Source organism: Lissotriton vulgaris, chromosome 4_1 (assembly GCF_964263255.1).
Source record: "Lissotriton vulgaris chromosome 4_1, aLisVul1.2, whole genome shotgun sequence".
Taxonomy (NCBI): Eukaryota; Metazoa; Chordata; class Amphibia; order Caudata; family Salamandridae; genus Lissotriton; species Lissotriton vulgaris.
Window position 1 is genome coordinate 1,700,996,851 of NC_141691.1, and position 26,928 is coordinate 1,701,023,778.

General features: G+C 44.0%; 1 protein-coding gene across 1 annotated transcript in view; it reads left to right on the forward strand.

Moving 5' to 3' along the window:
* NECAB1 (N-terminal EF-hand calcium binding protein 1) overlaps positions 1-26,928 on the forward strand; it is a 1,444,409-nt gene that overhangs the window by 1,155,539 nt on the left and 261,942 nt on the right. The window contains exon 8 of the mRNA XM_086967008.1: positions 93-169. Within this exon, the coding sequence (XP_086823134.1) occupies positions 93-169 (77 nt within the window). The remainder of the gene's footprint in view (positions 1-92; positions 170-26,928) is intronic.

A 26,928-nucleotide genomic window follows, 5' to 3' on the forward strand; every position in this document is an offset into this window, starting at 1 on the left:
AGAAGCAACGGAAGGCTACAAGCTGTGTCTTAAATTCACTTCCAGCAGCCGTTGGTTATGCTTTATATTTTATTATTTATGTTTCCCCATAGGCTCAGTGGAGGAGGATCACCAGTGGATGACCCAGATTAACAGACTCCAGAAGTTGATTGACAAACTTGAAAAGAAGGTATTCCTTCTCTCTCCCCGTTTCCCTTCTGCAAATGTTTTCTTTTCATATTATATGTTTGTACTGGAAAGCGATAGCTCTGAAGTGACACCATCTGACTGTTTCCAGACCTATTTTAACCTCTTCCCTTGCAGACCTAACATTCTGTTGGTCAGAACTGATGTTTTTTGCAATAAGCGTGAAACCTTTCTTCTGTGGTTCTCCAAGTCAACAATTATATGCATATTATATAATGTGTTCTACAATGTATTTATTTGCAAAGGAATGATGCAAAACTGAAAAAAAACTATTTTATCTATAATCTCTCCAGAATTAAATGTACATTTCTCACAAAAAGTAATTGATAGAGCTCTTATGGAGAAGTGTGGCTCAACGGTTAGAGGCGGCAGACCCGGAGGCAGAGGTCGGCCCGGGACCAGGGTTCAATTCCAGACGCGGCCGGGTGCAGGACCAATGTCAGCGGGCCCGATAAATCTTGCCTCGGTGCCCCTCTAACCATGGGGTCCCACGCTGCAACTCTGGGCAATAGCTTGCTCCACTCCGGCACCACCAGCGCCGGGGATGCCTGGCTTCACCTTGGGGATGCCCAGTAAAGGGACCATCTCACAGCGAAAACCAGGATGGGTTCCCCAGTGGTACAGCGCTGGGATGCCCTAGGGTAACCACGCGCTCTATAAATCCAACATTCATTCATTCATTCATTATGGACACCCCTAATGATTTTGCAATGCTTACTTCACCATTATTTACATACTATTGGCCCGATTCACAAACTGCCTTTTGTAGTACGTAAAGTAGTTCTACAGAACTACTACTTACTTCAAATTGCAATTCACAAACCTATGAGTGTAAATGTCCACGTCTCCTATCCTTTCAATAGGGAGATCCTTACACATGTAAGTCAGACCGCAGGTTTAAGAGAGCTGGATGGGGAGGCAGAGCCTTCTCCATCGCTGCTGCTAGGCTTTGGAATTCCCTCCCTGCTGATATTTCTGGACAAGTGTCTCACTCTCTCTTCCGCAAGGCTCTGAAGACCTGACTCTTTACAGATACATCAGTCTGAGCCTTACTTTTATATCTGTATGACAGTCCATCCTGCCTATGGGCTAAGTTTGTGCTTTAGTAGACTAATATTCATTGATTCATTCATTAATTCATGTAAGTTTGCTACAGTAGTAAATGTAGGAGGGACCAACAGGAGTGGCTGGAAAAACAAGAATGCCAACTACTAAGGGGCCGATTCTGATTCTGCGGGAAGGGCTGTGAATGATGGTTACAGCCCTTCCGACCGAATCGGAATGTGCCGGCCCAGATTCCTTTCCGACCGAGCCATTCTAATGGTCTCGGTCGGAAAGGAATCCGAATCGGAGTTCTGGATGGTGTTCTGACAGGCTCGTAGAGCCTGTCCGCCGTCCAAAAATACTTCAGTACTCCCCCGGCCACATCTTCACGACCGAGGGAGTACAATGGCAGTTTTCCACTGGCTTTTCGTTCAGGTATTTCCAACACGAAAAGGCAGTCAGAAACTTCTTTGGGGGTGCCCAATAGGGCTCCCATGGGTGCCAGGCTGCTGAATGGCAGCATGGGGCACCTATGGTGCTCCTCAGTTGATCCCTGCACCCGGTGGCAGGCACCTTGGGGTACCAGCCACAGGTTGCAGGGATGAACTGCACCCCTGCTTTTCCCAATGCAGGCATGCATTCCGCTCGGAATGCATGTTCCCCTTGTGAAGTCTACAAGTGCGATCAAACAGGGTTCGGTTGCATCGTACGTGCAGGGCCGTAACTGACGACAGCAGGCCAGTCGGTTACGGCTCCTGACCGATGTCGGACAGGCCTGAGTCCGTCCGACATCGGAATCGGACCCTAAATGGGAGGGGTTGTGAGAGGAATAGACACACACCCACAAAAGAGTAAGCCCATCACTGTTTACTAACAGCACTTTTAAAATTACTAGAGCCAAAAAGGACTCAAAACAGTAGGAAATATTCTGTAGTTCAGTTCTAGAGTAAGTCCAGCACCAAATATGCACAACCACTGGTAATGTAGCACCCTCCTAGAGAAAATATTGGAGGTAGGGACATATAATAAAACTCCATGGGAAATACCTTTAACTAAAATTAAATTATTTAAAAATATAAATACATTTAACTTGGTGCTAGAAAATATCAGAAAAACTAATATGTTTAGCACATATAGCCACAGAACGGACCCTTAGGGTTTGCTGTACTCTCAGGCTAATAGAAAAAAGTTCAAGCCTTTTAAATGCATAAAATCAAGACTTGAAAGCCTGGGGCATGCATTTTTTGCCCCCAAAAATTTAGAGTTACCTTTTAAGTGCCTTTGGAAGGTTGCTGCGTACCGTTCATCTCTCTCTTTCTGTGGGGTGGGGGGGCTCGTCCCCTCTCCCCCTTCTATTTTGCATCATCAGGGTCCCAGGGATAGGGTTCCTGACACCTTCATTGTATAGACCAGCCCGGGGGGGGGGGGGGTCACTAAGCCCTGCTGAGCTCTGGGGGCGGGGTCTCACACACGCCCCCTTCTGGAGCATGAACTACTCATAAACATACATCAGGCCCTGGCCCACCCCAGGGGTTTAAGCAGGAATAGCAGCAGGACCTCATGCACCCAGTTTCCCCTTTTGAGCAGGTTAAGATAAGGCCGACCTTCCAGATGACATAACTCTGGCCAAAGTTCGGTTGATTTTGGTAAGCTTGGAGTCCTTTTGGTCCAAGCAACCTAGAGGCTTTGCAGCAGGCCTGGGTTATAAAGCCACCTGATTTGCTGGGAGCTGGTTCCACACTGGATCCCTGTGCCAGCTTTTCTCTGTTCTTTTGTCTCTGGTGCTCCTATCCTCCTGCTGGGGTACAGAAGTACATATTAGCCTCAAACTGGTCCTTATGGGATGAAAGAGAAGAAGCCTCACTTGTACTGGAGAGACCACCTGTTCCTGGGGGTTAACTATAGGCAGAGTCCTTAGTCCATTAGGGCATCAGAGGGCTTGTCCTTTGAGCTCTCCATTTTGTGCCACCATCCAGTTCAAGTGTCCAACTCTTTGTTTCTCCCTTGTGCAAGAGCCTGAAGTGGGGGTGGAAAGTTCAAGATGCCAGGCACCCTTGGCCAATTCACCCCTCCACCCCTGTCCCAACCTTCATGCACAGCATGCTGGAACCATCCAAGATGGCTCAGACAAGAGGTCTCTGTGAATATCTCATCTGGGCATCTTAGCTCTGCCCCTAGCTGACATCACTGCCATAGACTTTCCCACCAAAATCAAAGTGGAGCCCCATTCTGTTTTGGCTCCAGAGGTCTGGGCTTCCTCTTTTGTTCTGTGGACCTGGGTTGTCCCAACTACAGTGCTGTGTGAAAGCTAATTAAAAGATGCAGATTTCCTTCCCCACCTCTTCCACCACAGGGGCTGAGTGACGCATTGTCAATTACTCCTTTAAGTTCCTTGAGAGTAGAGTAATTAATTTGGCCTAGTAGGATGACAGAAGTTCTGGAATCTGATCCTGAGCTGAGCCAGAGAAATATGCCAGGTCTGGATGACCAATAAGTTGCAAGTGCAAATTCTTGTCATTTGAATATTCAAAACTGGCATATATGTTTCACCTCAGTTTGATACCTTACTGGACTTTGTAGGCCCAAGGGAAGCATAACAGCAATTTAGGACAGATTTAAGCCTGTGTGTATAACTCAGTGAAACTGCAGATAAACCAGTAAACCCTACTCACTTTACCTACGAGTGCCTACTAATATTAAGAGACCTACCCCAAGTCAACTTATATCCTTTTAGAGAACCCTCTGTGCCAGGCTACCTGTGCACAATTACCAGGCTGTGTGTGACTGTTGTCTCACATACGCAGCCTGCCCACGTGTACCAACACATGTGCACACTTGTAACCAGTCAAGTGCCCCTTACCTACATGCATCACAGCAGCCGTATTTTAAAAGGCAGACACTGGCGGTAAACATGTGCATTCTATTTACCATGTGGCTACCGTGGGTGAGACTCGAGTAAAAAAACTCACACACAGTAAAACATCCGAAAACAGGTGATTAGAAAGCGAAACAGACAAATAAAATGGGTGGAACCTGCCTGCAACACATGACTTTGCATAGCCCAAAATCCCTCAGATACCCAGCACCATTTAAGTTAAGAAGAAGTCAGCCCCCTGCGTTCAATATTACTACAAGGATGAATTACCCACAGCAGAGGCACAAAATATAGGCATCAGTAGACTTTTTGGCTGCAGGATAATTCTGTAGAACTGCTCACACACGAGCTTTGAAAGATAAATAGGCAGGGCTGAGGGCAGCATTTGTAATCACAGGCCAGACAGCTCATGAGGTGAACATGTAGACTCGGCTTGACCACACATGATTGAACAAACCAGTACAATTAGCCACCGGCAGCATTGCACCGGGAACAAAGAACACACATTGAGTTCTGCTGATGCCCCTCTCTTTATTCGGGGAGAGGCAGGACCTGGCTGATAGGACTCTTTGGGTCAATCCCTCTATTCGGGCCCCTGGTAAAAGAGCTGACATTACACCACTGCGTTGGTACAATTGTACATGAACCAATAATGCAGACCTGATACCTGAAAACAAAGTTTACATTGAACTGCAACACTATAGTGGAGAAGTTTGCTGTGTCAGTCCTGCTAGACACCCTCTACTTGGGCTAGGGGATTCAGTGTGTCCACTTACGAGCCCACTGATCCTATCCTTCAGCACAAGAGGACTTTAATGGTGTTAAATCACATTGTTTCTCTATTGTGGATCTATGTCGGGATCAGTGACATCAGTGATATTGACATGGAAGAAAGGAGAAAAAGCTCCCAAATATGTGGCAGTACCAAATACCTTTAACTATTAACCCTTTTAAGTCCACAACAAGCACTTTTTTAAACACTTATTACTCGAAAACTAATGAACAAAATTACACCAAGTCAAACAAACATGCTTTCAGAGTAAAGTTTTAACTTTGTGCCAATGGTCTAATTTCATTCAGCCAATTTGTTTATATTGAAGAGCAAACTTTCCCAAGGGGATTAAAATTGGAATTTGCACTTTTGGGACTCCTCTATTTCTTGTCACCTAGTTGATGGATCAAGGCAAAACTTTATATAAAGGAGCCAACGTGGATGACCTTTTTGGGAAAGATTGATGCAAATTCATCAAATGGTGGCAAAGTTATTAAGAAAACAACAAATGCCTTTTCAATGGAAAGTCAGGCTTAACTAGAACTACACTGGTACTATCGCTATCAGTGTAAAACACATTATATATATATCATTCAACTCCTTCAATTCCCCTGGTAGTACCCATGCAGTCCAGCAATCAGCCTGTCACTCCCCGTGCAGTCCTCCAGTCACCCACCCACTACCATGTACTAACCCAAACACTCTGCCATTACCCAATCACTTATATATTCACTCAGGCACTCTCCTTGTAGTATTCTAATCTTTCAGTCAGTAGCTATGTACTCATGCAATGATCCAAACACTAACTGATCACTGTTAAAATCCAATATGCCTTACCCATATAGTCCTGTACCCACTTACACATTTATCATTTGCTCCTTCAATTTCCCAGGTAGTATCTATGCAGTCCTGCAATCACACTGTCACTCCCTGTGCACTCATCCAGTCACCCAGCCACTACCGTGTACTAATCCAAGCACTTCTCCAATACCCAAGCACTTATAAATTCACCACACACTCTCCTTGCAGTACTCTAATCATCCACTCAGTACCCATGTACTCATGCAATGATTCAGTCACTAACACATGCACTTCTGCAATACCTTGAGGACTACCTATGCAGTCCAGTAATCTCCCTGGAAATATTATATGCAGTCCTTCAATCACACAGCCAATCCTATGTGCTTATCCAATCACTCTGCCAAAGCCCAAGCACTTATAAAATCACCATGCACTCTCCTTGTAGCATTTTAATCATCCAGTCGGTACTCATGTACTCAAGCAATCACCTAGACATTAACTCATGGCAAATACAGAGGAGGTCATTCTAATCACAGGGGTACCCCAACACATAGTGTTCCCTAGTGTTTGTAGGTATTTTCATTGTAATCGAAGTGTCTTTTTGCATAGCACTGGCTCTAGGCCTAGTTATGTATATGGGGGTGAGGGTAATGCACTCAAATTCTTCAATTTTTAATCATTAATCCGATATGTGTGCAGCACCAGATTAGTGCCTGCTGAACCCTTAATGATCTGTGAATATGGCCTGGGATCGCTAGATCTCCAGGACTCTAGTGCGCACAACGGTTATTTGTTTTACAAATTGAAACCATTAATCAATGTCTTCCATGTTCTTAAGTCAACACAAGTTTAGTCAATAAAATTCATTTTTGTCATTTTATGAACATTTCATCAGAAATCAAAAATCAAGACTTCATGTACAATTATTAAATAACAGTTCAGTACAACACAATTAAACATGTAACCCAATGCATTTCGGGGTCTACACCCCTTCGTCAGGGGTCTGAAGAAAAAGGAAAAAAAAAGGAAACAAAAAAGTAGGAAGCTCAATTAGTTTTAGTGTCTTAAAAGTAATCTGCTGTTTAAGGTTTTAATTGGTATATCAATCACCTTACCCTGGTAACTGGTTGATTTTGGTGTATACGTGTTGTTAAATAAAAATCTATAAGGTCAGAAAAATAGAAAGAAATGGCAAATAAGTTTCATTATTTAGTATGATATTTAATGCTATTTGGTGATGATATTCGCTATGGTTACCTGAGTTTCAGGATTAAATCAGTTTATCTGCAAATAACCGAAAACATTTATATCAGAAAGCGATACTTTAAGAGCCTATTTAGTATGTTTAGATCCAAAGCATATGGCTCACCTGTTTAATCTTATGCACGTAGCCAAACTTGTGGGTTCTATTTGGGTTTAAGTGAAATGAAGAAAGTGTCGTTAACTCATTGACACACAGTTAGTTTATAAAAAATTATATAATATGAAATAGCGATTTACCTGCGAGTATATGAATGTGAGTTTAGTGACTCGCTTACTTCTTTATCTTCTCTTTCTGAAAGAAGTGAGGTAATATTCGTTTTAATAAACTGCTTATTAGACAAAGCAATATGCTTACTTCCGCATTGCGTGGGTTGATTTTAGAAGAGGCTTACCGAAGGGCGAGTGTAGAGTCAACGACTCGCTCGTGTCTTTTTCTTGTCACGCTAAAAAAATTAGAATAACGATTGTTATAGTGGACTGTTGGTCTACCAAAAATGAAATAGTTGCTCCCGCTTCACGCGGGTTGGTTTTAAAAGGCTTACCGGGAGGCGAAGTAACCGGCTCTGCGCTGGCGTTCTTTCAAGTGTGTTGATGTTAGTAACACAGTAGCGTATATAGTCCTTTTACCGTGTCGAGTTGGATCACTCAACACTGAGAAAGGACTAGGGGTAATAATTTTGGCGGCCATGGTTAAATGGGATCGCTTCTGACTATTATGTAGACTATTTAAAAGGTTATATATAGCGCATTTATGCCCTATTGATGCAAATAGCCACTTATTATCGTGCTAAACGGAAAACTATAGCTGCATGAATAAATGTAGAAAGCTGTTTATGCAGGAACAGCGAAACTGTGATTAAGTGAAATTAAAAGAAAATGAAGAAAGATAAAGGGAAAATTAAGAAGACGGAATTAGAAATAAGTAATAGATCAAAACGAGATTACATCTCATCACTGTCTTCATCTTGAACACATTTGGAATACAGATTACATATCAAAAAAATGAGATGCTTATAAGAGCTCCTATAATCTTTTCACGTAGTGATATTTACAGTATCAGAGAATTAGAATTTTTTTTTCATAATGTGTGTTATTATAACTATTGTTTTAGTATAACACTGCGTTAGTTTCTCCTTTGAGAATTTAGCTATTGGTGTTTGGTATAACACTGTCCTGGTTTCTCCTTTGAGAATTTAACTAATGATGCTAATATGTAAGGTGGCGTGTTGTTATAGACCACTTCAAATGGCTCTATGTTAGAATTATACTTATGAGACTTACATTTTTCATAACCATATATAATTTGGAAATCAAAGAAAACATATCATGTCCAGTTTATCATTGAGCCCATCCGGGGCCACAGTCTTTAGTTTTCGAATCCAAAAAATTTCTCTTCTCAGTAGAATTTTTGCATTGTCTTGTCCCAATCGTTGTGGAACTTGTTCTATTATCTGAAAACGTAGTTGAGCTATGGTGTGATTCTTTTCGGCCCAGTGTTTTGCGAGTGGTGATGTCATATTTTTGTTTCGGATTCGACTCTTGTGCTCTGTTAAACGGATCTTTAATTTTCTATCCGTTTTGCCAACATATAATAGCCCGCAGGGGCACTTAATTGAGTACACAACATGTTCTGCATTACAGTTGGCCGAGTGTCTCAATGTAATCTTCTCTCCTGTTCGTGGGTGTTGCAAAGTACTTCCAATGATTACATTGTTGCAGTTCTTGCAGTTAAAACATTTTGTTGTGCCTTTAAAAGTTTCAACACAAGATTCCATTTTTTCTGATTTATTCAGAAGTTCTTTTAGATTTTGTGATCTTTCATAGGCAAATAGGGGCTTTTGTGCATATAATATTCCAAAATCACTTTCCATCTGTAAGATGTCCCATCTTTTATTTATGGTTCTTTTAATGTCTCTTGAGGCAGTCGAGTATTTAGACGTGAATACCATTCGCTTATTCTCAACTTTGGTCTTTTTCTGCAGTAACTCTCCTCTTGGTATAACCTTCACTCTTTCCATTTGCTTGGTGATAAGTTTTTCGGGATATCCTCTATCAAGGTAGCATTGTTTTTGGTATTCAAAGTTTTTTGTACACTCTACTTGATCAGATGAGATTCTTTTTATTCTCATGAATTGAGATATTGGAAGATTATCCTTCAAAGTCATCGGGTGGAAACTCCCATATTGCAGCAATGTGTTCTTGTCGGTGGGTTTTTTATATAGTTCTGTGATAATGACATTATCCTTTATCCCCACTAAGACATCCAGAAATGGAATTGTTGTGTTACTTATGTGGCTGGTAAACTTGACTCTCGGGTTCACTAGATTCAAGCTGTCCAAGTTCCTTTGCAGATCTTTAGTTGGTTTCTTCCAAATTAGGAAAATATCATCTATATTCCTTTTGTAGTATAAGATGCCTTCACTCCAAGTTCTGTCCTCCAGTATGTATTCCAATTCCAGTTTAGCCATGAATATATTTGCGTAAATACAAGCTCCTGGGAAACCCATGGCTGTTCCACTTAACTGGGTATAGTATTCTGCAGATCTGCAAAGGAACTTGGACAGCTTGAATCTAGTGAACCCGAGAGTCAAGTTTACCAGCCACATAAGTAACACGACAATTCCATTTCTGGATGTCTTAGTGGGGATAAAGGATAATGTCATTATCACAGAACTATATAAAAAACCCACCGACAAGAACACATCGCTGCAATATGGGAATTTCCACCCGATGACTTTAAAGGATAATCTTCCAATATCTCAATTCATGAGAATAAAAAGAATCTCATCTGATCAAGTAGAGTGTACAAAAAACTTTGAATACCAAAAACAATGCTACCTTGATAGAGGATATCCCAAAAAACTTATCACCAAGCAAATGGAAAGAGTGAAGGTTATACCAAGAGGAGAGTTACTGCAGAAAAAGACCAAAGTTGAGAATAAGCGAATGGTATTCACGTCTAAATACTCGACTGCCTCCAGAGACATTAAAAGAACCATAAATAAAAGATGGGACATCCTACAGATGGAAAGTGATTTTGGAATATTATATGCACAAAAGCCCCTATTTGCCTATAAAAGATCACAATGCAAAAATTCTACTGAGAAGAGAAATTTTTTGGATTCGAAAACTAAAGACTGTGGCCCCGAATGGGCTCAATGATAAACTGGACATGATATGTTTTCTTTGATTTCCAAATTATATATGGTTATGAAAAATGTAAGTCTCATAAGTATAATTCTAACATAGAGCCATTTGAAGTGGTCTATAACAACACGCCACCTTACATATTAGCATCATTAGTTAAATTCTCAAAGGAGAAACCAAGACAGTGTTATACCAAACACCAATAGCTAAATTCTCAAAGGAGAAACTAACGCAGTGTTATACTAAAACAATAGTTATAATAACACACATTATGAAAAAAAAAATTCTAATATTTTTCTCTGATACTGTAAATATCACTATGTGAAAAGATTATAGGAGCTCTTATAAGCATCTCATTTTTTTGATATGTAATCTGTATTCCAAATGTGTTCAAGATGAAGACAGTGATGAGATGTAATCTCGTTTTGATCTATTACTTATTTCTAATTCCGTCTTCTTAATTTTCCCTTTATCTTTCTTCATTTTCTTTTAATTTCACTTAATCACAGTTTCGCTGTTCCTGCATAAACAGCTTTCTACATTTATTCATGCAGCTATAGTTTTCCGTTTAGCACGATAATAAGTGGCTATTTGCATCAATAGGGCATAAATGCGCTATATATAACCTTCTAAATAGTCTACATAATAGTCAGAAGCGATCCCATTTAACCATGGCCGCCAAAATTATTACCCGTAGTCCTTTCTCAGTGTTGAGTGATCCAACTCGACACGGTAAAAGGACTATATACGCTACTGTGTTACTAACATCAACACACTTGAAAGAACGCCAGCGCAGAGCCGGTTACGTCGCCTCCCGGTAAGCCTTTTAAAACCAACCCGCGTGAAGCGGGGGCAACTATTTCATTTTTGGTAGACCAACAGTCCACTATAACAATCGTTATTCTAATTTTTTTAGCGTGACAAGAAAAAGACACGAGCGAGTCGTTGACTCTACACTCGCCCTTCGGTAAGCCTTTTCTAAAATCAACCCGCGCAATGCAGAAGTAAGCATATTGCTTTGTCTAATAAGCAGTTTGTTAAAACGAATATTACCTACTTCTTTCAGAAAGAGAAGATAAAGAAGTAAGCGAGACACTAAACTCACATTCATATACTCGCAGGTAAATCGCTATTTCATATTATATAATTTTTTATAAACAAACTGTGTGTCAATGAGTTAACGACACTTTCTTCATTTCACTTAAACCCAAATAGAACCCACAAGTTTGGCTACGTGCATAAGATTAAACAGGTGAGCCATATGCTTTGGATCTAAACATACTAAATAGGCTCTTAAAGTATCGCTTTCTGATATAAATGTTTTCGGTTATTTGCAGATAAACTGATTTAATCCTGAAACTCAGGTAACCATAGCGAATATCATCACCAAATAGCATTAAATATCATACTAAATAATGAAACTTATTTGCCATTTCTTTCTATTTTTCTGACCTTATAGATTTTTATTTAACAACACGTATACACCAAAATCAACCAGTTACCAGGGTAAGGTGATTGATATACCAATTAAAACCTTAAACAGCAGATTACTTTTAAGACACTAAAACTAATTGAGCTTCCTACTTTTTTGTTTCCTTTTTTTTTTTTCCTTTTTCTTCAGACCCCTGACGAAGGGGTGTAGACCCCGAAATGCATTGGGTTACATGTGTAATTGTGTTGTACTGAACTGTTATTTAATAATTGTACATGAAGTCTTGATTTTTGATTTCTGATGAAATGTTCATAAAATGACAAAAATGAATTTTATTGACTAAACTTGTGTTGACTTAAGAACATGGAAGACATTGATTAATGGTTTCAATTTGTAAAACAAATAACCGTTGTGCGCACTAGAGTCCTGGAGATCTAGGGATCCCAGGCCATATTCACAGATCTTCTAGGCCTAGTTAGTCAGAGTCAGTTACCAACAATACCCATCAGCAAAATGTTGGGGGCATAGGAGGACTTTCTGCTCCTCTGTTGGTTCTTTCTGCCCATCTCTTCTTCTTCCTGCACTTTTCTTTGTCTTTCTGAACTTCTGTTGCCTCTTTATGCATTTGTCTTGCTTCTTTCTGCGCTTTTCTTTCTCATTCTTCATATGTCCTACCTTTGTAGGCATAGTTAGAAATTAGCATTTAAAAAACCTTAGAAATTCACTGAAAATAACATAGGTTTCAGGCACGTTATAATTAGAAATTAGCATTAAAAAACCTTGGAAATTCACTGAAAAAAACATAGGTTTCAGGGATGTTATAGTGAGTTGGAGATTTCACTCATACAAAACCAGAGAAATGTGTCCGTTATAGTTAGTAGACCTAACTATACCTCGCGCCCCCGCAATGCACTGCTGATAACGTCACATATTACAACACTCATGACATGCTCAATGGCATCACTCATGGCTTAACTCATGACATCTCAAATGACATCACTGCTTACATTGTCCACGTGATCATCTGATGCACCGTGGCATACCCTAATAAAAACTTTCATACACCCACTCTAAAATACAGACCACCAATAACGAAACCATAGACAGACCAATAGCAGTTAGTACATTCCTGCTCAGTGATTCATATGTCTACACACACATCCACCCACTAACCCATACAGTCACTCATACACACAGTCATTGATCTATACAGCCACTGATATATCCACTCATACATCCATATAGACACTCACACACTGCCACTCACCGAAAGAGTTACTCATACACCTGGTCAGTCATGCAAAGAAACTATCACACATCTATTGAGATACTAACACATACTCTCTTAAACAATCACTCATAGAAACACACACTGATCCTTACAGATACTCTTACAATCACTCACTCTCACATATAGTCATTTATATACTCCAACACTCTTATATACTACTTTAAAACATATGTAGTACTCACACATGCACCACTGAGACATCTATTCACTCACCAACACACCCATAAACATACTCACCCACCCATACAGATGTTTCCATATGCACTCTTGAACCTATACACCCAGTGAAACAGCCACTCGCATATCTATGCACAGAGTCACACACCTCCCACCCACCCACAAAGACATTCAGGCACCCATACAGATACTCAGGCAACCAATAAATAACCCATCAAGACACTCATGTAGCTACTCACCAAGCCATGCAGCCACTTACACACCAACTAACAGACTAATGAAGACATTCACACAGTTTAGTCTCTAACCCATGCATTCAGTAAGACACATTTAATCACTCACTTATACAGTCAGTCACACACCTACTAAATCATCCATTCAGAAACTGATACACCAACTCATATGGCAGAGATACCCGCCACCCCCTCTCGACGCAATCCCCAAGGATGGGAAACTGGAAACTGTTCTGACTTTTGGAAGGCGGGAGGGAGTGACCCTCCCGGCCGTATTTATTAAAATATGAAACAAAATTAAAACATTAAAATAACAGTTTCATATTATGTACAATTTCATTTCCACATTACGATGTTTGGCTAACCTTAACAGATCTCTAATACAAAGGTTCTCCTAGCCGAACTAACATCCTACAAAACATTTGACTTGAAATTGTACATCCTAACGTTAAGGGCCAACGGCAAGGTCGTAACCGGTGTCAGATCCCTAAACCAGAAAATACCCCCCTCACTTGTGAGGGGGGGGCGACCGCACAGAGGCGTACCTCAAGTGCATCTACCAATTTCCCTTTGACTTGACGGGGGCCCCAATGGACTCGACGCCATTTAACGGTCGTCCGAGGACTCGTGTGAGGTGTCTAAAAGGTAGCGTAAACCCCCTCCCGAACCCCACACAACTTACCCATCTGCCGTCGCAGATGTCCTGGCCCCGGGAAATTCCCCAGGAGGGCCCGTAGCCCCTCCTATCCAGGAAGGGGCCTTGACCGCCTTTCCTTTCCTTCCGGCGGCCCATCCTTAGAAGGGACCGCCTCCCCGTTGAGGGGCCAATGGCCACCTCCCCCGAGCGCTCCCATCCGTAATGGGTGACGCCCCCCCATAGGGATCTTCCAATTACTGCTCACCGATCATGACCTTACCGCCCGACCAAAATAAATACGACAATTTAACTAAAATCACTCAATTACAAAACAACCATAACTATTTCACGTATGATTACTGATCAATACTAGTGCAGAATTACTTTATTTGAAAAAACATACTGTAGATGACCATTCTTTATTGCATACTCAAAATAACACGACAATCATCACAACCTGCAAGAAATAGAGTTACCATATCAAAACTTTATTCAAAACAACTGGCTGTCCTCAGGGGCTGGTGGGTGGGTCAAAATTGGCTCTTCGTTCCGTCTCGAGCTCACGTGCAGCGGGGAGGTGCAGCTTCAGAGCACAGGAACAAGAGGATGCTTTCTTGGCTTGTTGCTCCTTTTATTCGTCTTCGGGCGGGCGTAAACCCGCCTCCGCCTGTCCCCCGGGGGCGTGGCCGGCGGCGTCAGCGTCTAGGACAACCCCCTACAGGGCGGGAAAAGGCGCGCCCCGGCTACGCCGCTTCGGGCATACCAGCCGGGACTCGCCCCCCGCCCAAGATGGCCTCCCGGGGGGATCGGGGTACTCCACCATACGATCGGGGGGACCGAGTGGTCGCCCCTTTCCATATGGCAGAGATACCCGCCACCCCCTCTCGACGCAATCCCCAAGGATGGGAAACTGGAAACTGTTCTGACTTTTGGAAGGCGGGAGGGAGTGACCCTCCCGGCCGTATTTATTAAAATATGAAACAAAATTAAAACATTAAAATAACAGTTTCATATTATGTACAATTTCATTTCCACATTACGATGTTTGGCTAACCTTAACAGATCTCTAATACAAAGGTTCTCCTAGCCGAACTAACATCCTACAAAACATTTGACTTGAAATTGTACATCCTAACGTTAAGGGCCAACGGCAAGGTCGTAACCGGTGTCAGATCCCTAAACCAGAAAATACCCCCCTCACTTGTGAGGGGGGGCGACCGCACAGAGGCGTACCTCAAGTGCATCTACCAATTTCCCTTTGACTTGACGGGGGCCCCAATGGACTCGACGCCATTTAACGGTCGTCCGAGGACTCGTGTGAGGTGTCTAAAAGGTAGCGTAAACCCCCTCCCGAACCCCACACAACTTACCCATCTGCCGTCGCAGATGTCCTGGCCCCGGGAAATTCCCCAGGAGGGCCCGTAGCCCCTCCTATCCAGGAAGGGGCCTTGACCGCCTTTCCTTTCCTTCCGGCGGCCCATCCTTAGAAGGGACCGCCTCCCCGTTGAGGGGCCAATGGCCACCTCCCCCGAGCGCTCCCATCCGTAATGGGTGATGCCCCCCATAGGGATCTTCCAATTACTGCTCACCGATCATGACCTTACCGCCACAGGCCGGATAGTTGACCGGCTATCCGGACCCCCCACAAAACTCCTACCTAAAGGTCATGTTTTAAACTCTTCAGCCAAGCAATGAGGTCTCCTATGAGTAACTCATTCCCCACCCGGGACAAATGGACCCCATCTCCCAAATACATACTGTCCCCCTTGATACAACCATGCGGGATAGAATGCAGTGCACTTGAACGAAACAATCTACCCAACTTGTTATTTACCTTCTTCACTGAGTGGTTCAGAGCAGAAACCGAAATCGCCCCCGCCACATTTTACGTGGAATCATATGGGACCATGCAATGGTGCACCCTGGAACTCTTCTCGCCAACCAACTTACAGTGGAAAGCATTGCCTCGAGAAGCAGTCGTCTACCAGTGGTCACCAAATCATTACCCCCAAGATGGACTATGAGTATAGACGGCGGTGACCTTGTCCGCCCTAACAAACCCTCAAAAAAGGATTGAAACTGGTCAATACAGAGCCCGCCCCTTCCGTAGAAGGTTACCCTGTACCCGTATTCCCCAGCCATGTGAATCATGTCACCTGCCTTGAATACGTCTGCGGCACGCCTCACGTATGAGTGGCCCACGACCCACACCTCTCTTTCCGCAGCCGGTGATGTCTGACCGCTGGTTCCCGGGTGTCGGGTCGACTGCACAGTCCGCCCCGCCTCGTAAGGTTGCGCAACTGAAAACCAAACAAAAACAAGAAGCATGAGTACATCATTACAGCTTCACAACATGTGCAACCGCACATACCTTTTGTAACAGTTCGAGGACCAACGCCCCAAACGCTTTACTTTTTCAACACTCAGACCCCTGGCTGTAGCCTCAGTAGCAGCCCCTATCCGAAAGGAGTGGGTCCCGAACTCGCCGGGGTTCAAGCCCGCGGCCGAAATTGACATCGCCAGCACCCACCGGAACTGAAACCTCGTCAGTGGGGTGGCGTCAGCGTGTCTCAACAAGGTCCCCCCCCATGATGCCACCCTCTGCGCTAAATATTCCTCTACGCAAACAACAGGGCACATGGAAGACCCGGGAATCCTCTGAATGATTATGCAGTCCCCAATCGCACCCTGATCGGTTTTTGACCTGAAAAACGAGACAGTCATCGTCTCGACCTTGACCTGGATGTGCTCCCGGCACAGTCCCCCCATCGTATCCCGCTTGTTCTTTGCTACTAGTTCGCTTACCCGCATAGCCCCATGGAATGCTAGCGCAAATGCGGCTCGGAATAACACAGTTTCATACTGGGATGAACATGTTGCAGGGAGTACGGAGAATAACAGGGCCAACCTATCCAGACCTATCGGGTGCCTCTCATCCACTCTGCGACCCTCAAGGCGTTGCCACCCGCGTAGCACTTTCTGCACCACGAAAGACGCTGTCGGGTCCTGAATCCCATGAGCCTTTGCCATAAAGGAAATGGCGGCCTGATGCCTCTGGGCCGTAGCTACTGATTTGCCTGCCTGATGTAAAGACAGCAAGAATTTTACGACAAGCTCTTCCTGTCCCCAAAGCTCCCCCCTAGCAGAACCCAAAAAGGACCAATAGGAACGGAACGCCCCTTCATATGCCTTCCTTGTCCTGGGTGCTAAACTCTCTCCCACGAGGTTTTGTAGTTCGGGGCACCGAGAGACCAGAGAGCTTCGGGAAAGGGTGCCGCCACCGGGTCCGCTGTGGGCAGAAAACCCCAGAAGGCCTGCATACGGAAACGAGAAAGTGCATCAGCCGCTTGGTTCAGTACCCCCGGGACATGTCTTGCCCTAAAGAGCACATTCAACTGCATACATAATAACACAATTTCTTTGAGCAGTCTCAGAATCCATTTGCAACGTGCTGCCTGACTATTGATACACTCAACCACAGTCATGTTATCAGACCAGAACACCACAGAGTGATCCCGGAACCCGTCCGGCCACGTTTTCAAGGCCACCAGAATAGGGAAGAGTTCGAGAAAAGCAATGTTACTCGTCAGCCCGCACTCGTGCCACCATGACGGCCATTTTTGAGCCGACCATTGTGTCCCAAACATGGCCCCAAAACCTATACTCCCCGCCGAATCTGTCCAAAGCCCCAGCTCCTCGGAGGACACCGCAGGTTTGTTCCAGACAATTCGACCATTGAAATCCGCCAGAAATGCCAACCAAATGCGCATGTCCTGGCGAACCTCTGCCGAGAGCCTCGTGCGGTGATGTCCTTCCTTCAGGCCGACCATGGCTTGTGCAATCGAGCGGTAAAAGGGGCGGGCCATTGGCATCACTCTCAGGGCAAAATTCAACTGACCCACCACTTGTTGCAATTGATGCAGGTTTACTTTCGTCGCACGAATACATGTTTCAAGGGATGTCCCAAATTTTAACACTTTTTCCCTGGGTAATCTAAAACAACCTTCTACTGAGTCGAGCTCGATCCCCAGGAACTCGAGCAAAGTTGAGGGACCCACAGTCTTACCTGGCGCCAATGGCACACCAAATTGATTCATTAAGACACGAAATTCATGTAAGGCCTTACCACATTCAGGATCCCCGGCTGCCCCCAAAAAGAGAAAGTCATCGAGATAATGCATAACATGCCGAAAACCCGTTTTCCTTGTAAATACCCATTGCAGAAAACAACTGAATTTTTCAAAATAGGCACAAGATATAGAGCACCCCATTGGCATACATCTATCCATGTAATAGCGACCCTGAAACATAAAACCAAGGAGACGCTGATCGTCTGGGTGTACCGGGAGCAACCGGAACACTGACTCGATGTCCGATTTTGCCATCAGCGCCCCGGGCCCCAGGCGATTCAACATGGCGACGGCCTCATCAAAAGATGCGTACCGCACCGAACACACTTCCGGGTCTATTGCATCGTTCACGGAAAGACCACGTGGGGCTGACAAGTTATGTATTAGCCGAAACTCACCCGGGTCCTTCTTGGGGACCACCCCTAGAGGGGAACAAACAAAGTTAGCAACCGGTGGCCAATCAAATGGACCGGCAACACGATCTCGAGTTACCTCCTTCCCAATCTTTACCTGAACCACCGCCGAATACTGCAAGGCCGACAGTTGGTTCTTACAGTTTGCTACACCCTGAAAATCCCCCACTGGGATGCGGAAACCATATGAAAACCCGTCCCGCAACACCCCAGCGAAAGCATGATCCGGGTATTCGTTGAGCCAAGGAATCATTGCCATGGTATCAATCGGAGTAGGTAAAGGCGCCCCTCGGACTATTTCAGACCTGTTTGGTGCTTCCCTTACCACCGTTATCACCCGTCTTGGCTCTGCACATGGACTCAGGATGGGATGACTGCCCACACCCCCCGCATTCATGTCTGAACTTGCATGACCCCTGGGGCCTCGTACATTTTCCCCTGTTGAAATTCCAACAAATCGCCTTTTTACCTGTGTTGCCACTCGACTTCGAGTGGTGTTCGTTACCTGCACCTGTCCGAAAGGGTGTCCCAGAGGATTGGCGGAAAGATTCACCCCCATTACTCCCTGACAATGGCACTTTTAGCATTCCTGAACTCTCCATTTTCTGCCATGAGACAGAGTCGAAACAATCCCATGTTAGAACTGGGTTGTGCTCTTTAGCCTTTCTAAAAAGATTGTCATAACAGAACCACTGATTGCCCCCGTACGTCAGGGAATACTCCATGATACGTGACTGATAAATAGGCAACTCGGTCAACAACTCGGGCCTGCGCTCACCCATGATGGAGGTAAAAATGCCCCACGCTCTGCCCCAAGTACCTATGTTTTCGTCAACCTTAAAGGCGGCCATTTTCGCGCGCCAAACACTCGGATGCATGAGCTCCTTTTGGCTCTTCACATGCTCTATCTCGTAATGGTCGGTAAGCAATGAAAACATGTTTACATACTTATCCGCCCAAATCATTTCCTTAATTTCCAGTGGAACATGCTGGGCAATCTTCTCCCTTCGAGAAGGTACAGACCCCTCCCCCGCAATCGGCAATGGCCGCTTACCTGAAGTAGATCCCGCACTTGCCGCCGAACTTGGGCCTGCTGCACTTTCAGCCGCCGGAACCTTCGGGGGAACAGAAGATGGTGCCTTCGCAGCCTCTCTGGATTCCCGCAGCTGTCTCATTACTGCCCGGGCGTCGTCAGCCGTGGCGCCCTTACTATCTTTCCCCAACCACGCTGCCAATTGCGCCGCCAACTCGGGAGGCATATCTTCCCCGTTCACGGGGGTGACCACCACGGGGATCGGATGCCCCTCCTTCGGAACCGAGGTTGGCTCCTCACGTGGAGTATCGGGAACCGGGGTTTCCCCCCCAAGTGCCCCCCTTTTTGACCTCTTGCCTCTCCCGCTAGGGACTACTCCCGGCAAAGCTGGTCCGATAACTCGCTTCGGTCCTCCCTCCCCGTCTTTAGCCGCCATCTGCTTCTTCAAATCGGCTACCTCCTTTATGAGCATGCGTAGCATCTGATCGGTACCGACCCGCTTTCCGACCTTCTTGCCCGGCATTCTCAAGCGAAGATATCTGTAAGACAAAGAGAAAGATTACAACGCTCAAAATTGGCTCTTCGTTCCGTCTCGAGCTCACGTGCAGCGGGGAGGTGCAGCTTCAGAGCACAGGACCAAAAGGATGCTTTCTTGGCTTGTTGCTCCTTTTATTCGTCTTCGGGCGGGCAAAAACCCGCCTCCGCCTGTCCCCCGGGGGCGTGGCCGGCGGCGTCAGCGTCTAGGACAACCCCCTACAGGGCGGGAAAAGGCGCGCCCCGGCTACGCCGCTTCGGGCATACCAGCCGGGACTCGCCCCCCGCCCAAGATGGCCTCCCGGGGGGATCGGGGTACTCCACCATACGTTCGGGGGGACCGAGTGGTCGCCCCTTTCCATACTTCAATACACCTTGGTATATATATATATATATATATATATATATATATACATATATTACCTACTGGCGGTCACCAGTAGGTAGTTATAGTTAGGATTGTTTTCCATAGGGAATCTGCAACATTCTGTTGGGAATAACTTTGGCGCCGGTTGAGGAATCTGCCTGAAAATTTCCTGAAATGTGCCTTGCTGTGCTCCGCTCCTTCCCTGAAAGTTTGGGGGGGATTCGTCAAGCAGGGGCCGAGATAACAGGGGGATCCCAAAACGTGTTTTCCCTATGTTAATTTCCATAGGGCGGTTGGACTCACTTTTAGCCCGAACGGCTGAATGGATTTCCACCAAACTTGGCAAAATTGTAGGGACTGGTAGCCCGATGTGCCTTTGCTATGTCTCAAGATATGTGCTCCAGTGGATTTTGAGTAATTTAGGCTAAAAAAATATATATATCTATAAGCGCGCCCCGGTACGCGCACCGGGACTCGCTCCAGCACGCTACGGGAGTTCGCGAGCGGAAAGCTGATTGGCTCTCGGGTGTCTGTCAACATTCAAAACAGTCCGGAGCGTCCGCCATCTTGTGTCTCGTTAGGATCGAGACACAAGAGGTGGCAAAAACAAAGGGGGAAATGACCAAAAGGGGACAGGGTTGACCCCCCCTGATCCCCTAGGTTTGATGTGGGGGCCATAAAAAGGCCCCGCGGGGCAAAAAAAATATTATATTTTTTTCGATTTGCGCGGGGGGAGCGCCCGGTACGCGCACCAGGGAGCGTACCGGGGAGCGTACCGTGGGGAAAAAAGAATGACAGATTTTTTTAAAAATGTAGCATTTTTTTATAAATTGGAGGAAATTCTAAAAAAGTTTTTTTATTCTTTTTGTTGTTTTATATTTTTTTATTGTTTTTTTGAACATTTTGTACTTTTTTTGGCTTTTATGAACAATTTTATATTTTTTGGAAATTTTTATGGGGACAAACAAAAAACAGGGGATTGTAAACGGCTCAACTGGAGCAAAAAAAATCAGGAAAAAATTAAGGTTTCTTTGGGCACTTGTGGTTGTCACCAGCACGGTTGATGAGTTTAACACTTTGCTCACGATAGCAAATTGTACGCCCACAAAATATGCAAACTATTTTGAAATTTCCAAACTGGGTTTGGATGTTTGGGACCATCTCCCTTGTCTCTCGTCCCGATGGAGTGGGTTGGGTACTTTGGGAGGTGCTGGGAGAAGATTGGGGAGGGTTTCTGGTCAGTTCTCTGACCTCTGCCGCACTATAGTTGTTAGGGTGCCGGCGTTGCATGTGGCGAATCATGGTGTTGTTGCCAAAAGAATATTTTTTGGCAGGGTTCCCCCTGGAAAGTACAGTGCCATAGATCATACAAGTAACCTTTGGCGCATTCACTTTCATGAGGCCCCTTGGGATTTTAAAAAACTCCCAGACAATGTGCTCCTTTGGCTTGTAGGGGGTAGTATCTTCTGGCAGGTAGCGCCTCTCCTCCTCCTCCTCCTCCTCCTCTTCTTCATCTCCACCACTGTGGTGTTGTGGTGGTCCTTGTGGTGGTGTGGTGGTGGTGGTGGCTGAGATGCTCCTGCTGCAGCCATTTCTCAGTACAAATAAGTACAAATAAAAAGATGGGGGCTTTCATCATTAGGAAAACAAAACTGTCCTGAACCAATGAAAAGTGTTATTTTCAGGTCACATGACCAGGGCTTTCATCATTTGGAAACCAAAACTGTCCTGAACCAATTAAAAGTGTTATTTTTAGGTCACATGACCCGACGCGCTTACGCTACGCGCCCCGGGGCGCTTACGTAGCTCGATCGTATGCACTGGGGTGCTTCCGGGTGCGCTTACGCCATGCGTATCACGCGGTCGCGGCTACGCGATACGTCATGATGATGTTTTCGTTTGCGGCAATAGCGCTAACAGGACGCTCACCGGTACGCGCACCAGGACGCGCCGCAAGACTGCGCTTACCGTTGCGCTCACCGGTACGCGCACCGAAAGCGCTCAAGGGCAAACATTTTTTTTTAAAAATATACATATAAAAATTGTATTACATAAATATACAATATAGGATTCATTATAAAAAAAAATATATATCATAGCTATAGAAATTTGCTATTAAAAAACCTATGAAATTCACTGAAAAAACCATAGGTTTCACACCAGTTATAGTTATCTGGAAATTTTACTGACATAAAACCATTGAAATTCCCATGTAATAGTTAGTTGGACTCACTATAACTTGCGCGCCTGCAATGCACTGCTGATGACGTCACATATTACATGACTGATGACATGGTCAGTGACATCACTCATGACTTCACTGATGACACCATCCTTGGGACAGAGTGACAGACCTCCTTTCAGTGTAATGTAACCCTTCAAACACATATTCAAAAATAGAAACTAACATTTTCGAAAAATGGAGATACCCATACCAGTTACAGCAACCAATGCAGTAATTCCACCATCTATATACACATCCACTCATTCAGCAACAGTTCTATATAGTCACTCATACATATACTCACTCATCATATGTAGTGATACACATATACATCCTGTTACACACTGACAGTCATCCAAAAGTTACTCACACAGATACGCACACATGCAAATAAACTATTGAACATTCATTTATTTGCATATACAACTATACACACACTAGCACATTACTTCTAAGGAAACTTACACATACTTACTCTCTTAAACAATCACTTATAGAAACACATGCTTATTTAAACAGGAACTCTTTCAATCTCTCACTCTCACATATACTCACTTATATACATCAATACTCACATATACTAGATTAAAACATGTGTAGTTACTCATAAAGACACTAGTGAGACAGTCATTCACTCACTAACACACACATATACACACTAATCCACCCATACAGTCCTGCAAATATGCTGTCTTCAAAACACATACAAACAGTTAAGCATGGGCGAATTTTGCGAATCTGGCGTTCGCGAATTTTGCAAATTTGCGAACTCGCAATCCGCAAAATCCGCGAATTCTCGCGAATTTGCGGATTTTTTTTTTGTGTGTGTTTGCAAGGATTTCTGCCAGTTCGCAAGGATTTCTGCCAGTTCGCGAGGGTTTTGTACCAGTTCGCAATTGCGAACTTACATGTCGGCTCGCAACGGTCACGATTATGTTGTTTCTACGTCTGGTTCATCATCACAGGTTCCCAGCACCCTCTGTTTCACCCCTGCCACCCTCTGTTTCACCCATGCCACCCTCTGGTACATCAATGCCACCCTCTTGTTCATCATCACTGTAGATTATGGGGGGAAAAAGCAAGCACACCTGCCTGCTTCAACTGACATGAATTTATTTGGGGTTGATTTATTAATGTGTCACTGTTTTAAAATTCCAGTCTGGCACCTGCTTCCTTATCTGTAATTTGCTTTCTGTTGCAGTGCAATTTTTTTTTCCAGGACCTTTGTGGCCTACTTGTAGCTATTCTATGAGCCTGCTGTGAGGGTCAGAGCAGGGTCATACAATTGTTGCAACTAGCAACTGAACTCTGGAGGGGCCCTTGTCAGGAAGCACTACAGGGAAAGGTTACTAATGATGAGTTTGAACTTTTGAACCTGCTGAATGCTTTTTTTGTGTTTGCAAGGATTTCTGCCAGTTCGCAAGGATTTCTGCCAGTTCGCAAGGGTTTTGTACCAGTTCGCAATTGCGAACTTACACCGCACGCCGCAAAATTGTATCACCAAGAAAAAAAAATCCGCTGCGTGCGAATTTGCGGATTTTCCGTAAATTCGCGAGCGTTCGCGGATTGCGAATTTACCGAAAATCCGCAAAATCCGTGAGCGTAACGGATTTTCCGCCCATGCTTACAAACAGTGAGTCAGTCATTGATGCATCTATGTGCTAAGTAATACCCCCACCAAACCATACAGACACTCATACTGATACTAAAAAAACATCTAATAACCCATACACACACACATGCACACATGTAGCTATTCACCAACCCAAGCAGCCACTTATACACAAAGTGAAACACCGATACATATATTTAAATATTCAAACATTACTCGCTAATATATGTATTCACCAAGATACACTTAATAAGCCAGTTAACCAACCACTTTTTCTTTAAAAACATCCATTTAGACACTTATTTAAAAATGTATTCTTCCATCGACCTTTACAAATACATATATAAAACATATTTATTTTTCAGAAAGACACACATTCACTGGATGGTGTCATCAGTGATGTCATGAGTGATGTCACTGCCCATGTCATGAGTGATGTAATATGTGACGTCATCAGCAGTGCATTGCAGGCGCGCAAATTATAGTGAGTCCAACTAACTATAAGGTGGGAATTTCAATGGTTTTATGTCAGTACAATTTCCAGCTAACTATAACTGGTGTGAAACCTATGGTTTTTTCAGTGAAAATATATATATATATATATATATATATATATATATATATATATATATATATATATATATATATATATATATATATATATATAAAAAATTGTTCCACCAAGTGCCCTCAAGCTTTTGAAAGCGCACACAACATCACTCTGCCATCCGGCCTTACATATGCAGCCTGCCTTTCTGCTTCACTTTGTCAAGGTGCTGCCGACGCGTTTCGAGGTTCCACGACCTCTTCATGAGCTGAACAAACGGGATTTGGAATTCACATTGAGTCTGTTTCAGGTAATTTATTCATTTTCATTCACATCATTGCCCTCAGTGGGCGTTGCCTTTATCCGGTGTCTGTTCAACTGCCTGATGGGACAGGAAGTCCCCAATGCGAACAGCAAAGATTTAATTGTCCCGTTTGCAAATTTATTCAAGTTTTTAATTACCTATAGTAAGCAGTGTAGCAGATTGCAAGCTCGATCCGCATATTGAGTAATGTGCTGTTTCCGTTTTGAAAGGTTCAGAACAACAGCCAGATTCCGCTGGTTACAGGCTTCTCTCCCAGCTGGTCAGCGGTGCAGCTTCCCAAGGCCGAGCCGCCGTGTAATAATTTTGTTACACCAAGTGCCCTCGAGCTTTTGAAAGCGCACACATCACTCTGCCATCCGGCCTTACACATTAAGCCTGCCTTTCTGCTTCACTTTGTCAAGGTGCTGCTGACGTGTTTCGAGGTTCCACGACCTCTCCTTCATGGGGTGAACAAACGGGATTTGGAATTCGCATTGAGTCTGTTTCAGGTAATTTATTCATTTTCATTTACATCATTGCCCTCAGTGGGCGTTGCCTTTATCCCGTGTCTGTTCAAGTGCCTGATGGGACAGGAAGTCGCATTGGGGAATCAATGCGAATTCCAAATCCCGTTTGTTCAGCCCATGAAGAAGAGGTCCTGGAACCTCGAAACGCGTCGGCAGCACCTTGACAAAGTGAAGCAGAAAGGCAGGCTGCATGTGTAAGGCCGGATGGCAGAGTGAGGTTGTGTGCGCCTTCAAAAGCTTGAGGGCACTTGGTGGAACAAAATTATTACGCTAATATATGTATTCACTAAGATACACTTAATAAGTTAGTTATACAATCAATTTTACAAAAAAAAATCCATTTAGACACTAATTTACCCATTTATTCTTTCATCAACCATTAGATATATTTAAAAAAGATTTATTTTTCAGAAAGACACACATTCACTGGATGATGTCATCAGTGATGTCATTTGAGATGTCATGAGTGATGTCACTCACCCTGTCATGAGTGATGTAATATGTGACGTCATCAGCAGTGGATTGCGGGCGCGCGAGTTATAGTTACCTAAACTAACTATAACGGGGGAATTTCAATGGTCTTGTATGAGAGAAATGTCCAGCTAACTGTAACATGGGTGAAACCTATGTTTTTTTCAGTGAATTTCTAAGGTTTTTTAAATGCTAATTCCTGACTATAACGTGCCTGAAACCTATGGTTTTTTCAGTGAATATATATGCACTGGAAAACTAAACACCCACTTCCTTTACAAAGAAATGGAAAGTTTGCATCTCTACAACCTCTCTAATTTGTCAAGATTTTCATCTTCCACTCAATGTACACATCATCCACACATACACACATCTAATTGCTGCATTCCTTAAATGTGATTATCAACTATTCTTCGGTTTTATATTCATATTCAAAATGCAAGCCCTTTATCGAGCCTTTTTGTTGTAACTACTGTTCCAGGAATACTGCTCATACACATAACTGTGCATAAAGACTTAGGACCTCAGTGTATTACTGTGTTCCAAAACCCACCTTACTACACAAACAACCTACCAGACTAGCAATCAGTGACTCATTGGTTCTTCGCCTTAGAGCAGTGTTTCCCAAAATGTGGTCCGCGGACCCCCATGAGTCCCTCACACATTCCCAGAGCACCGGCAGGCAGCAGTTTTAAAAGCACTGCAAAGTATCTTGTTTAATTACCAGTTTTCAAAGAACAATAAAAATGTGAAGATAACAACAGTGATTGAGTTCCCTGCTGGAGAGACATGAGAGTTTTATCCAGTGACAGCTGTGACTGAACTAATGTAACACAGAGGGTTAATATGCCTACTGCATGAAGTGTACCATACATTTTAAAAAACAGTATTTGATATGCATCGGTCAA